The 15,831-nt window shown below is 39.6% G+C and overlaps 3 protein-coding genes and 1 pseudogene across 3 annotated transcripts in view; 3 read left to right on the top strand and 1 right to left on the bottom strand.

The window, feature by feature from the left end:
- The first annotated feature begins 672 nt into the window (after positions 1–672).
- LOC148293764 (uncharacterized) lies at positions 673–1,501 on the top strand (annotated as a pseudogene).
- Positions 1,502–3,146: 1,645 nt separating this feature from the next.
- On the top strand, positions 3,147–3,747 carry LOC148293763 (uncharacterized). The gene is made up of 2 exons (XM_088254599.1): positions 3,147–3,272; positions 3,391–3,747. The coding sequence occupies exons 1-2, from the start codon at positions 3,147–3,149 to the stop codon at positions 3,745–3,747; spliced, it is 483 nt and encodes a 160-aa protein (XP_088110725.1).
- Positions 3,748–6,349: 2,602 nt separating this feature from the next.
- Positions 6,350–15,831, top strand: part of LOC148293761 (uncharacterized) — a 28,725-nt gene continuing 19,243 nt past the window's right edge. Inside the window, exon 1 of the mRNA XM_088255515.1 lies at positions 6,350–6,518. The gene's annotated coding sequence lies outside the window, so the exon portion shown is untranslated. The remainder of the gene's footprint in view (positions 6,519–15,831) is intronic.
- Positions 9,908–10,564, bottom strand: LOC148293762 (UPF0481 protein At3g47200-like). Its single transcript, XM_088254598.1, has one exon. The coding sequence runs from the start codon at positions 10,562–10,564 to the stop codon at positions 9,908–9,910; it is 657 nt and encodes a 218-aa protein (XP_088110724.1).

Here is a 15,831-nt window from a genome sequence, read left to right as displayed (position 1 = left end):
GAACTATTTGTAAATTATTTGTGAAGCCTTTTTATTGTTTTCTTTTATATCTCTCTGAAGTTTAAGAATGATTGATTTTTTTCTTCTTCTTCTTCTATTCATATTTGAACACTTGATGAGTGTAAATGATTACATTTATCAATATTATGACATATTTCATATTCACAGACTTTTTTGTTGTTGTATGCAATTGTATTTTTCTAGTGAAGAACTTATTAAAATTTGAGCAAGTACACGTTTGCTTGTGTAGGTTTTGTAAACAACATGGCGTTTGCTTGTGTTGGTTTTCTGCACTTAAAGTTCATTCTGGGCGTCTACTTGGGTCGAGGCATGTTTGTGTGTGTACACGTTTTATCAATTCAAAGAGATGGTTCGTTTGTTTCCTACCAAAAACAGAAAAGATGAATATATTAGGAGTTTTTCTTTGTAAACCAACCGGCAAAAGGAAATCAAGTGAAATCCAAATATGAGGAGGATTTACTACTCAGCCTTCCTATTTATAGTTTGACATCTACATTTATCAATCAACTTGAGGTTTCTTTTATTTCTCTTCTTGTCAAGTATGCAAGAATGATTATTGATCGTCTCTCTAACTTGTCAATTGTGTCCTCGTCCTCGTCCTCGTCCTCGTCCTCGTCGGGTGCTGCTGCCAATCTGAATCAGGATTCGGGTATGGGGAATGTATCTTTTTGTGATGATTTGTTGTATGATAATTTGTGCAAATTATCACAAAAGGATTTGGTAAAATGCAAGATGGTGTTCAAGTCATGGCATCAAATAATCTCCCATGTTCGGCTGGGAAGATTTTGGTCATAGTCTCCTATTGTAGGTCTTTTCTTCCGCACTCTACACTCACTTGAACTTGAGGGTACACATACGGATCATCAAATCAATTATATCTTTGTACGTGATTATCCCTTCTTGAATGCCCCACAACTTGATATGTACAAATTGTGTCAATTCTAGAAGCGCGATACCTCTGATAATCGCCTGGATTGTTGTAATGGCTTAATTCTATTGTTCAACCTGGGCACTTATTAGTTCTGTGTGTTCAACCCTATCACCAAACAACATGTCTCCATACCTAAAGCATGCGTACATGAGAATGAGCAATTTTGTGCTGCCTTGGCTTTTGACCCTCTTGAATCCAATCACTTGAGAGTTGTTCGAATTGATTATTCCCGGCAAACCTCAACCTCAACCTTGCTGGACATGGATATATTTTCGTTGAAAACCAGACAATGGGTTCGACATGGGCTGCAACTCGACCTTATGTTTATTAAGGGGTTCAAAACTTTCAAGCTTTGCAGGCATTTTGTATACTTGTGCGGGGTGCAGTCTAACTAGTTCACGAAAACTTTTGTGTATTGACCTCAATACTATAAAAGCGTGTTCCTTTGATCTCCCTGATCATGTCCTTGAGGAGGATGATAAGATTAAGGATGATGATACAACATTAATGGGATGTCTTGGGATCTCAAGTGGTCTTATGCAAAAGTAGATAGTTCGCATACTTATCGCGTTTGGTCTGACGATGATCGACAAGCCCATTTGGTTCTGGTGTTGGTCAGTGGACTCTTAGATATAGTGTTTCTGTAAAACAATTTGAATGGAAGGTCATTAGACTTCTTCTTGGCAAAGAGTATTATGATCGTAGAGTGTGGAATTTTGGTATGAAAGATCCAGCTAAACCCTATGCAATAAGTCCAAATTCCCATGTCTTTTTCTTTGGCCAATTAGGGTGGATCTGCAATTACGATTTCGAAAGTGGAGAGGTGGAACTTGTCCATGCAGAAAGAAGTAGTAGAATAGCTTCACCTAGTCATCACTTTCCTTTCTTTACACTGCGTCCTTGCTTGATACCTTTTCATTGCTTGGATGAGAGGAATGTCGGCTCTTCACTAAACAGACCAGAGGGCATTTCCGATTCTGAAGGAGCAAAGATTTTGAGTGCTGAATTATCATGTCAATGTGATGAACAAAAATATAGCAAAATCTGTAGATTTGTACGCAATAATGACTCAATCAGATATGTTGTTAGTAACAAAAGACCGTTTGTTTTTCCTAGTGAAATGCAGTTATGTGCAGCGATGGAAATGCATCAATGACCACAACTCCATAACCTTTCTACCTCAATGGCATCGACCTAGAAAGCTATTTATTTTTTTATTGGGATGTTTTGTGATTGTATGTATTGAGAAAGCTATTCTTATTAAGATAGATAGATGTCTTTTTGTTTTGTATCCTCTCATTTTTATCTTGTTTTTGTTTTTCTCGTCCTCCTTATGGACAGATGGAGTCTACAAGGGCAACTAGGTTGTTTTGGTTGTCTCTCTACTCTCTTTCCATGCTATTATATTTCATTCGTGTTTCATCTTGTTTAGTAGTGTTGATGCTCTTTTTGGGAGGGTCAACTTAGGTAAAGGAGTGTTGGATCTTCAACAGGCAGAGAAGGTTGTGGACCTTCGGTACAAAGGGATCCTGCAAAAGAAAACAAGGAAGAAGCAATCATCAAGCTTCAGGCACCGGTGTGGTACCTGCCGAAGGCACTCCAATGCTTAAGTCAGCGAATGTATGTGATAATTTTGGCAGAGTAATAGTAAAGGTGAAAAGTAGTTACTCTTTTTTATTTGGGCACTGTTCCCTATTTATAGGGAAGTGAAAATGAGAGTTTTGCACAAAGTTTCGATGTGGGACTTTGTGCAAATTGTTGCGGAGGTGACACGTGTCCATGGTCCTAGGTTATGTAGTTGGGAGCTTCGACAGGTGGTCATCGCTTCGGAAGGAGGTCTTCTTTCGATGGGTTCAGAAGGCGGTGATGTTACTTGTATTCTAGGGGCTTGTCTGGATGTCTTTCGGAGTGTCTCATTCCCCTTGGCAGCCGAAGTGCTTGCTTAGGTACCAGTCGTCTAATGTCGAATGCACTCAGTTGATTATGGTGTAAACAGTAGTCCCTCAAATTGTCAATCGAGGAGTGGCTTATAGGTTGGGAACTTGTAAAATGTTAAGTAATTAAATTGGGTTAGGTGAAGTGCGACAAATGCCAACGGTTTGCCAACATCCCATAGCTCCAAGCCGAACCATTGACACCAATAGCAAGTCCATGGCCATTTGCCCAATGGGGATTAGACCTCATTGGACCCATGATGGAGGGAAAGGGCCCGATGAAGTACGCGGTAGTCGTTGTAGACTATTTCACCAAATGGGCTGAAGATGAAGCCCTTGCTACCATCACAGTAGCTCGCATTGAGACGTTTGTCTGGCAGAACATCGTATGTTACTTCGGTATACCCTAGGCAATTGTCACAGACAACGGTCGGCAATTCAACAACGCAAAATTCAAGCAATTTTGCTCCAAACTCAAGATCCATCTTTGTTTTGCCTATCCAGCCCACCCAATCCAATGGCCAAGTCGAAGTTGTGAACAAAATCATCAAAAAGACCTTGAAAACTAAACTTGACAAAGTCAAGGGGTGTTGGCCAGAACTACTCCTAGAGGTCCTCTGGTCCTACTGCACCACCTTTCGTACCTCCACGGGCGAGACACCTTTCTCTCTTTCCTTCGGCATCGAGGCCGTTGTTCCAGTGGAGATTGGGCAGCCCTCCTACAGAACCTCTGCATATGACACTGAAACAAACAACGAGCAGTTAGCCTTAAACCTTGACCTCATCATTGAGCTTCGTGACCAAGCAAAAATGCGTAACTTCGCCTACAAACAGCGTGTCGCCAGGTACTACGACTTCTGAGTGAAACTTCGTGCCTTCAAGATTGGAGACTGGGTAATGCGCAAAGTTTCCTTGGCCACCAAAAACTCAACCGAAGGTACACCTTGGGACCAACATGGGAAGGTCCTTATGAGGTTATCAAGGTCTGCCGCCCAGGTACTTATCAGCTCCGCGACCCCAATGACAAACCTTTGCCTCATCCATGGAACACTGATCACCTCAAGTATACCACAAGTGAGCTTGCCCAGATCCTAGGACTTTCTGTTTTCTTAGACCTTCCGCATCCATGTCTCGAGCCTTAACTCATACATTTTATGTACTTATTGCTTTTCGGTACCTACCTAATGAAACGCCTGACCCTGGCTTATTTTTACTCATTTTATGATCTCAATTAGCAAATAGACTTTCAAAACACCAAAGCACATGTTATCATACAAACATAACAAATAACCCTGCCTTATGTCATGTCAATATCCATACAAAACAAGAGCACCATCCGCACTCTAATAAACTATTCGGAACAAATACTAAGTTACACAAAAACAAAAATACAAGGCCCTCAGGCATCAGCACGCTCCTCCTACGCCTCTTTAGCTACAGGCTTGGCCATAGGGATCGCTCTACTACTGCTGCCTTCGGCATCGGGTGAAGTAACAGAATCCACAAAAGATGGGGAAGTAAACATCCATTCCCTACTTGACGGAATAGGAGGAGGAACACCACCAATGTCGAAGTTGATATTCAGGGCTGGGTTGAACCTCGCTATCAGCTTTTCCCAGCCCAGCTGCTCCTCCACCATCCCCTCTAGCATAAGGTCTCGGAACTCCTCCGAACCCTTGTACTCCTCCACCGCCAGCTCCTCCACCTTCTTCCTCTCAGCCTTGGCCCTGGCCTTTTTTTGCAGCCTCCAACAAGCTAGATATCTCCTTCAGCTCCCTCTTCAGCCTCCCCACCTTTAGTTGCAGCGCATTCTTCTCTGAATGGCAGCTTGAGCTTCGGCAGTGGTGGCCTTCGTCGTCTCCGTCTGCCATCTCGCTAACGCCACCTTCTTATCTGCCCTGACTAGGGTAAGATACATATTCCCAAAAGCCTGCGGACAAACAACATCATCATCAAATAGAGTTAGTTTCAAAAACCAAAAATTAACCAAAGTATCAAGATACTCACGTTGGCAGCAGACATAACCGACTTCTGGACTCAATCAGAGAAGTCCATGGCCTTGGTTTGAGCGAGCTCTCGCACATCCATCTTCACCCAGGTTAGGAAGGCGTTAACAAGGGGAACTTCCTGACGATGCATCGCTAAGGTCACCTCCTTCTTCTGCCGCCGAACAGCGGCGAAGTCCGTATCATTTGTACCCTTAGGGAACAACTCCTCTATACCGAGCGACAGCTTTAGTGGAGGCCCCAGGTTAAAAGGCGGCTGCTTTGATCCTCCCATGACGTCTTGGATAGCTGACTCCAGCCCCTTTTGCCTAGGGGTGACAATTTCCAACTCGACCGTTACACGACTCGAAACCCGCACGGGAAAGACACCCAATGGGTTTCGAACCCCAGCCAATTCCACCCCTCTCCTTGCACCTTATCCATCTTGGTGTTGATAACTTTGTGATTATATTTTACAACATTTGATATTTATAATGTCTTTACAAACTGATGAGTACTTAATTATTACATTTTTATCCCTAAATTATATTTCTTTGTAATTTTTCCTTATTATTTGAGTTAATTATGTATCTAAGGTTTAGGGTTTAACGTTTTAATCCCTAAACCCTAAACCCTAAACTTTAAACCCTAAACTCTAAACCCTAAACCCTAAACTCTAAACTCTAAACCCTAATCCCTAATCCCTAATCCCTAAACTCTAATCCCTAAACCCTTAATATATATACATATATGTGCACATGTATAAGAGTACATATCACTTTAAGATTATGTATTTTTTACTATACTATATAACAAAAATGCATGTGTGCTTGTTACCTATGAATCATGATAGGAGTATATGTGTGCTTGTCTAGAGCAAGACTAACACATTTTTTTAGGAATGAACAAACATACATATCACAAATTCTTTTTCCATTAAATTGTCATTAGCTAATACCACGTGAAATACTTTCATTTGGTTTTGGATGTACATATATATCATCTTTTTTTTGTTACAATGTATATGTATACATAAAACAAAAAAGATTTCCCAAGTTATATTTATATAAACCAAGATTAAACATACATTTAATTATATCAAACAGAAACTATCTCTCCCTATATAAATTAAACATGCATATAATTATAAGTAATGGTGCTATCTACTATACTACTATTTCCTTTAAAATGTTCATAATTTTTTTTTAAAGATGAAGTAAGATTTAATAAATAAAAGTTACATAAAAAAAATCATAAACTACTATTTATATAACATTTCTAACAAAAACAGAAAAACAAAAGGCTTAATATACCAGCAGCCCAAATGCCGAATAACCTAATTAATAACCCAAATCCAATTAATAATAATAACCCTACTTTCTTTTTCTTTTTCTTTTTCTTTTTTTTTTTATGAGAAAAGGGGGTTTAAGAACCCCAAAAGACAAAACCTAACCCTACTTTCTTAACTCAGCCGCCACTCCCATCTTTCCTTCATCTCTTTTTTTTTTCTTTCTTTCCTCTCTTCTTTGTGCCGACACTCTCTCATCCTTTTTTCTTCATCTTCTTTCCTTTCTTCTTCTTCTTTCCTCTCTTTACTCAGCCGCCACTCCCATTATTTTTAATTTTTCTTATCATTGCTGGTACTCTGTAAGTTCTTCTTATCCCTTCTTCAATGGTTTCAGAGATTTTTGGTTTCCTTTTTTGCTCTTATTCATGGCGTAGTCTATGGATTGTGTTCTTGGTATTCTGCTATATAGAAAACTTATCTATTTGATTTGCTTTGATTGGGTTTGTTGCGTTTGTATTTGAAATCTTAATAGTTTGCATTCTCTGGGTCTGTTTAGTAAACGGGTTACACGGGTCGTGTCGTGTCAACCCGTTTATAAACAGGTCGTGTTTGGGTTTGCAATTCTTGACACGATTAATAAACGGGTCGTGTACGGGTTGAGGTTTCTTGACACATTTAAGAGTTTGACACGACACGAACCCGATACGACACGACCCATAGCCAGCCTTACCTCCACCTCCCCGGTCGTGCTGGCCGAACCCCTAGCCTATTTCCCCTCAGCCTTCTTGGCCCTATTGGCCTTCTCCCTCTCTCTCATCTCCCTCAGCTTATGCTGCTTCTTCTCTTCGTCAACTTTCACCACCTTTGGTGACCCGTCTACTATAGCTACTCCATTTGGTATACCTACCACTACTATCCACAAACCTCAACAGAGTTAGCACCACATACAGATGCAAACACAAAAGGAGGACAACATAGCAAAACCAACACACTTACTCCCTTGAAGTAACCCTGACTCTAGAAGCAGTGCTGGCATCACAATGTTCTTCACTTCTCGTCTCTCAACTAAGACTAGAGTTCTCACCAACTCTATCTCCTCCTCCTTTTCCTTTGACACCGGCCTGCACTTCACGGAACTTGCACAAACAAGAGGGCTATCAATTTCAAAGGCTTCAGAAGACATGAACATCCATACCCAAACACATACAAAAAACAGAAGTTAAAACAGAAAGTTATGACCAAGGACCTATAGATTGAAATTGGGTAGGCATGTACTTGCCCTTTGCCTTTCGGCAATTAACTTGCACCTAGCCAAAGTTGCCCTGCTGCCTGGATACAGAGTACATATGTGTGAACTGCTCGAAGGTTGGCTCTCCTCGCTTCGCCAACCACCAAGCTATGTACACCTCATGTAGCACAATCCAAAAAGTGGGGTTGTATTACCTAGGAGTATAACCCAATCTCGCCAACATCATCTGCACCCAAGGATGAAACCGTAGCCTCAGCCCAGACTTATACATGGCTGAGAACATCGTCACGCAACCTTTGGGTGGATACATCATCACTTCTATAGGCGTTGGCGGCCTTAACCCCACACAATCAGGGATCATAAACTCCCCATTCAACAACTCCAACTAATAGAAACATAGCAATTTTCTCCTCAGCAGTGGTACCCCCACTGGAACGCTCACACCAGCAGAGGCCACCACTATTGCACCAGACCCATATAGCTCCTCCTTCCCACTTGAACTAACTTCCAGTGCTTGTGTTATACCCAATACCCGGTTGGCAATAGCCTCTAAGGCAGCATAGTTCCTTTGCATCTCCCTATAAGCCTCCCCGCCCCGCCCCCCCCACCCCCTCCACAGAGCTCACTGATTACTCTTCTTCCCCCGCCCTATTACCTTCCACTATCAACCCTTCAGAAATATCAGACATCTACAAACACAAAATAAAGACAAACTAATGGGCATGCAAAGATTGAAAACAAGGTACCTCAGAAAATGACATGCCTAACTCTTCCACTCTCATCCATGTTCATACGAAAAACGGAAAATTCTCATGCAAGTTCATCACAAAAGGGCATTTCAATCCAAAACAAGTCATACCTTGTTATCTCCGCCACACACGACGGCCGGAAATCATTTATGCTGCTCTACCAAATCTTTCGAAAACTTCTAAGTACCTTCACTTCTCCCCTTCGCCCCCCTTATATAGATGCCAACCTCGACACTCGAAACGTGCCTCCCTCTCCTAACCACCCCCATTAGAAACAACGCCTCCATGCCGAACATGCAAGGGGACTCACGCGAAAAGCGTGCTGACATCACGCCTTCCGTTCGGCGCCCTCCGTCCCTAACGTACAAGAGGATTCATGATGAACGTGCAAGGGGACTCATGCAACGAGTATAGTGATGTCACACCTTCTGTTCGACACCCTTCGTACCGAATGTGCAAGGGGACTCACGCGACAAGCGGAGTAATGTCACACCTTATGTTCGGCACCCTCCATGCCGAATGTGGAAGGGGACTCACGCGACAAGCGTGCTGAACTCACACCTTCTGTTCGACACCCTCTATGTCGAACGTGCAAGGCGACACATGACATACACAGTCCGTTCGGAAGGGGGCACATGCGACAGAGTGGTGACGTCACAACTTCCGTTCGACACAGATGGTGTCGAATGTGTAGGTGGACTCACGCGAGTCTCGCACTGACATCACAATTTCCCTTTGGTACCAAAGGTACATATGTGATTTCACTCACGTCACACCGCCTTATTTGGCACCCTTCATGCCGAACCTCCAAATGACTCAAATAACCAGCAAATGACGTCCCAACAATCCTTTGTCTCCCCTTGTGCCGGTTTCACAGGAATGTCCTTTCAGAAGCCATTTTCCCAACAAATGTGCTTTCTAGATTCCGAACATGAGGGACTAAGGGACTGCTTACGACACCTGTCATACCGAAACTCCCAATTTAATTATTTAACATTTACAAGTTCCAAACCCATACTCGTTGACTGACAACTTGGGTGACTATTGTTTACATAATAATCAACCGAGCACATTCGGTATTAGACAACTGGCACCAACGCAAGCACTCTGGCTGCCAAGGGGAAGGAGACACTCCAATTGATGAAGATCAACAAAACACAAAAACATAAAGAGAAACACTCATACCTCAGTCCACAACTCCCTACTTGATAACCATTATATAGTAAAAAGCTAAGATACCAACAGTTATAAAGCATGAGGTTCCATTTAAGAGCTCAAGCCTAAAAAAGATCAATCACTATAAGAAAACCAGAATCTGCCCAAATCAAAAAACTCAAATGATTAGCTAATGCAGGACAATAGATGATATGGTTTGAGTAAGGGTTCGTGTGAGAAGAAGAGCGGCTACAATGACATAGATGACTATCCAAGGTGTATTGAAATACTTTTGTCTCAAAACAGTATTCCATCTGTTCCACGGATTCTTGCAATACTCCTCAAGTTTCTCACAAATATTAGCATAAAATAAGTTATCATAATTCACAATAAGCCCAGTAGCATCGTTGATAACTGATGATGTATACTTCTCTAACCCTTCGCCCAACATTTTATCTTCTAATAGAACTTTACTCTTAACCAGTAATTCCAAATCTCTTAGAGTTTTCACCAAATACCCATGAAGTAAGCATAATCACTCATGTAACAAACTCATGAGTAATAATATTGTACATATGATGTAACAATCTCATGATTAATAACATTGTTCATATGCAACAACATTTCTTATTACTTCAAATTCGGTACCCAACTGAAATGGTGCGATCTTCAGAACTCCTTTGGTTCGATTGAATCGTATATCAAATATGCTTTTCGTTGGTCCTGCCTCAATTTTGACTCCAGCTTTGCATAGAAGTGTCAAGCTGGGTATGACTTCATGTTTTGATTTCTTTTCAACATGTGAGTCCAAGGGAAGATCTGCTTCGTACACTTTCTTGAAGAGATCAACAAAGTGTTCTATTGACCCCAAGAGGTTTTCCATTCCCTCCGCCAATAATAAAAGATCAAAGAAATATAAGGCCAGCTTCAATATTGAGGTCCCCTCAGCATCAAAAGGCAGTGTGATTTTCTTTGCGTCAAAAAGCTCTTCCAAAATAAATAAAAAAGGCACTTGATTTTCAAGCATACAGAGATCTGGCCATATCTCTGCTATCAAATGCGGTTTTCCAAATATGAGGTTATCGACATATTTATCCAAAAAATTCTTCAATAACATCTCGATAATGAATGCTCCATCAAGTACCATCATTCTTGCAAAGTCATCATTGTCCAATAGGATTCGGTCTACGTAATAACTCTTGATTCTTTGTTCTTGGCCCTTCATTTTATCCTGATAGTAATGTTCGTCCATCCCGGTTCGCATTACAAAGTCATCTAGGTACTTTTGTTTGTAATCTTCCAATAAGGGGTTTAAACCTTCCTTCCACTTATGAAGGGGGCCTATAGAGAGTGACTGAGGTGTGCAGAGCTTTTCACTCACATGTTGTAGTTGTTTTGGAATTTTGAAGATACAACGATGGGAGGACGTGGAGGACACACGATTGAACTTTTTATTTATTTATGAAATTTGCTAATTAAATGTAAAGCCTTTCTAGGTCATGTGAACCAACTTGTTTGTTTCCTTCCATTTCCACTCTTAATGTCTTACATGAGGAGGTTGTTGGAGAGGCAAGAAAGGAGGAAGAAGATGATGATCAAGTTTCCATGGAAGTGGGTATGCTCCATCAATCAAGCCAAGGTCGCTAGCCCATGGCCCAAACGTGGACAGACGTAGGGATTCTCGGGGTAAAAATCTCTTGGAAGATTACTTTATCCCAAATTCGTTGTAATCTATTGTTGATTTTCGAGGGTGATATAGAATATAGCCCCATTTGTTCAATAAAATCATGCATGATGTTTGCAATTATGACGTATACTTCGTTAAGAAGTGTGATGCTACTGGGGTTTTGGGGCTTCTTCCGGAGCAAAAGCTTACAGCTTCTTTACGGATGCTGGCATTTGGCACATCCACATACCAGGTGGATGAGATTGCTAGGATGGGGAAATCCACTATCCTAGAGAGCTTGGTCAAATTCTGTGATGCAATCGAAACTCTCTACACAAGGGATTACCTCCATAAACCTACTCCTAGAGACCTCTAAAGGCTTCTACAAAAAGCCAAGGCTCGAGGTTTCTGTTGCGTAAATACAGCTGCACCAAAATGGATTCAGTTGCATCCTCAACTTGTGATACTCGCAAGTGCACGAGCCGTTCGGTAGTATAGCGTATGTAAGTGCGAGGTCGATCCCACGAGGATTGGTGATTGAATGATCCAATTCATTTTCCCTACACAAAACAGAAATGAAAAAAAAGGGAAATAAATAAAACAAGGAAGAAAGAAAATAACTAACTCAAGTAGATAAGTTCCCAAGTTCAATTAGATTAATGGATTGATTCTAGCTAAAGTATGATTAAGCCATGGTGTGTGGTCATAACCTTGTGTTCCTAATTCCCTAATTTGATCATTTGTTGTCTAACCTAAAATTAAGCATTAGGAACCCATTAAGCATAGAAGAACAATTTAAACAACCAAGCATGTATCTAATCCCTGTTGTCGAATGTCCATACATACTCTTCCTATTCATAGTTCAATTCGAATTAAAGCATGGTGTCTACTCTTAATTCAAACCAAGATAGCTAACATGCAAGCCTAAATGGTGATCAATCATTCAAACTAGCATATTAACTTATAAGCATAATGAATAAGAACAAAAACCATAATTGAAACTTGGAAACTTATCAAACTTGAATACTTAAGAAAGAATGTACATTACAAGAAAAATAAATTACAACTAAGAAAACATTAAAGAGAGACTAAGAGAACTTTGAGGAAGAAAGGAGAAGTGTTTGGGAAAAGTGTTTGAGGACATGGAGGCTTTTTGGAGAAGAAAGTAGAAGTAGAGAGTTGTTTGAGAAAGTGTTTGGAGAACATGGAGAATGTTTGTGAACTTGGAGACTTTGGGAACTTAGGGAGTGGAGAGAAAGGTGTTTGTGAAGTGTTTGAGACATGGAGACTTTTGGAAGAGAAGGGAAATGTGTTTGGGAAATTTGGAGAAGGGAGGAGAAGTGTTTGGAGAACTTTAGAGATGGGAGAAGTGTTTGAGAGATTTGGAGAAGAAAATTTAGTAGAATGATCTTATTACAACAATTGAGAACTACAAAGGAAACTAAGAGAATTTGAGGGAGAGAAGGGAAGGGAGCTCTAGAGAAGTGTTTGAGAGCTCCCCCCCTTGGGGTGTTATTACAAGCTTAGAGAACTTCCCTATTTATAGGCCTAGGGGAAGTGAAAATCAGAATTCAATAAGACTAATGCATACAACACTTGAATTATAAAATCTGAAATGGTTGATGCACTTGTATTAGAAAATCTTGAATTGGTTGATGCACTTCACCACTAAATCCCACCAGCAGCCCTAGCTCATCTTCATGTCACCATGACCAAGTTTCCAACCAGAAATGATAGCTCATACCTAGCTCACCATGACCAAGCATCCAACCAGCACATGCTGAGGTCAGCATGACCAGCAAGTTCAAGGGCTTACAACTTGGGCTTCTCTTAATCAAATTAGGACTTTAAGCACTCTAAATTGAAGTTCAGAATGTCTTCTTTCCAGCCATATGTTATTTGGGCCAATCCAAGGTCGGAGGAAGAAGTTAAGGCCGAAACAAATTGCTAACTCATTTTCCGCGCTGATAAGATCCATCCTGAGCATGGTTCTGTGTTTGCTAGGTAACGGACTCCAGATTTATCCAATGGGGCTGAATTTTGGATATGTTATAGTACACACCAATTGGAGCAACTTTCATGAAGAATGTGGCCTCATCCGAGCTATGTAGGTTGCTGAAACAAAGCTTGCAATATGACCTACGGAACTGGACTGGCAGGGGGCTGTAGCCATAATGAATTTGTCTTTAAGCTCTTCATCAATTCATCCAAATTAGGCCTTAACATGCTTGAATTGCATGAATTATGTTCTCCAAAGCCATCATTGTTACCTAAAGCTCAATTAACTGAAAGATAAACACAAAAAGGACTAAAAGCACAAGTTTAACTCAAAAACATAACCAAATCATAAGCTAGAAGGGTAAGAAATAATATACAATTATGAACCGATCAAATACCCCCAAACCTAGATTTTGCTAGTCCTCGAGCAAAACAACACAAAACAAAGTTAAAAACAAAACTAGAAGTTAACTAAACCACTTTCGTAGGTAACTCGATTGCATTTAGCATATGCAACAAGCCTTTAAACCTCTAGGCATCCCTAGTAGGAGGAGTTGTGTCTCCTGAGGGTTTAACAGATACGATACCCACAAACGTTTTACTGACTCTGTAAAACAAAGTAATTAGAAAACTTAAAGATTGTTAGTCCTTAAGCAAAACCAAAAACAAAAACAAACACAAAAACACAAAGAACTTAAAACAATTTTTCCGAACATTTTCTGAAGAGAAATGACTCATGCACATGACTTAAACGTTTTAACAATAAAAGCTCAATTTTTAGACATTATTTACAAAGCGGCAAAGTTCTAAACACAATATGCTCAAAGTGTAGTAGTGTGATAGCCAAATGCAACAAATTCCCCAATCTTAGTTTTCACACAATTTCAAAAATCATACAAAGCATAAGTTCAACTTCAAATCTCACCAAAGTTGTCCTCTCACAAATGAATCACTCAGAAGAGGGCTATAATGCACACTCAGTTATAAACATGAGAATAGAGTTAAACCATAAGGGACTTAACTCGCAATAGAAATATGAAGAACTTGCATTAATATGATCTCAAGAAGGATGTCAAACACTTAAAAGTAGAAAAATGAATGCAATTCAACCACATGACATTTAAGATCAATTTAGGTCTTTAACATGGGTTGTAATGGGGCCAAGGGTGTAAGGTGAGTAAGAAATGAAGGATATGGATAATACAAAGTCCAAGGAACTCGCAATGCAAGAGCATAAAATAATTGTTTACAAGACTTCGAATCATCACGATTAGATTTTTTTCTTTTACCTGATCAAAACTCCTTATACCCTTCATTTACATTGATTCACTCCTTTCCTGAACAACCACCAATTTATTTTGAAGGCCCAAAAATGAAATTTCATTCAACCACCACTTAATCACAACTTTTCTCTTTTCTTTCACCAATTGTGTGATTTTTTTTTTCTTCGAAATTCCCAAACTTAGTATGAAAAACACATCCCAATTAAAGCTCATGAGTTCCTTAGAAAGGTAAATATTTGTTTTTCAGGCTAAGGCGAGGAAATATAATTGGTTAAATGAAAGAAAAGGTTTACATGTAGGCTCAAAATGGTTAACAATGGAAAATCATGCTTAAGCATGCATAAGGTTAGCTTGAAAGGCACAAACGATCCAAAGAGGGCCTTAATATCACTTCTTAAATGTCGTGAAGTCAAATTGCATAAGAATGAATGACTTTTAAGTGTTCAACCAAATCAATAAATAATGAGATCAAACAACAACTTTGATGACAAGAAAATAAGAGTATGTATATAACACTCATGAATTGAAGTACAAGGCTCAAAAGCTCACTTTATATGGTTATATAAGTCTAATTTGTGCTTGATACAATTCTTTGGGTCATGCAAATCCTTTAATTGGAAAATTATGAAACAAATGGCAAGTGTAAAGAAGGTTTCAAACATATCATGCTAGAACAATGCCAAATTTTTTTTTATTTTTTAATAAAGAAAAAAAAACACTAAAATAAAATGAAATCCAATTTTTATTTAAGTCATGCAAACATTTATCACTATCTCATCATAAGTGTTCGGAAAGTGACTCAAAACAAAAACAAAACAAAACAATACTTAAAATAAAAACAAGCAAAAAAAAAAAAAAAAAAAATTTTTTTCTTTCAATTTTTAATTTTTTTTAAATTTTAAGAAAAACCAAATTTACTTGCTAAACTCCAATACCCCCAAACCTAGAAATGAACATTGTCCTCAATGTTTAAAAATTAGCCACAACCAATGTCATAACAACAAATGAAGGGTATTAAAGCAAATAAAAATCACAAAACATACAAAAATAAAATAAAACAATTACAAAATAAAAATTACAAAACAAACAATCAAATAAAATAAAATAAAATAAATAAATAAAAAAACACGAAACAGTAAAACACTCAAAACAGTAAGCCCTAACAGATAGTCTTACACAAACTGAAACCCAAACAATTGAAAGCCCAACCCAAAATGAAATTAACCCAACAACGGTAAAACCCGACCCAACATGAAATCTGAAGCCCACACGTTTAAATTTAATTTTTTTCTTAAAAAGATAAAACGTGAATTATGAGCGCAAAGCGGGATTTCTAAAAAGAGGGAATGTGGTCCCTGATGTCGTTTCATGGATAGTCACGGGCAGAAAGCAGGAGCCACGTGTCGACGCATAGAGGCGCCGCAGATCCACAAGCGAAAATTACGGGCTCATGGAAAGGCGCGACAACTTTGCTGAACGCGTCCGTTCAGACAAAGCAAGTCGTGACAAATGTGTTGGAAACGGTTGGAAAGTGAGAAGGTTGTGGGACTCGAGGAACGCTGGATATTCAGA

Source organism: Prunus avium, chromosome 6, assembly GCF_965620075.1.
Source record: "Prunus avium chromosome 6, drPruAviu1.hap1.1, whole genome shotgun sequence".
Taxonomy (NCBI): domain Eukaryota; kingdom Viridiplantae; phylum Streptophyta; class Magnoliopsida; order Rosales; family Rosaceae; genus Prunus; species Prunus avium.
Note: the sequence above shows the minus strand (reverse complement) of the source record. Positions and strands in the feature narration are given on the sequence as shown.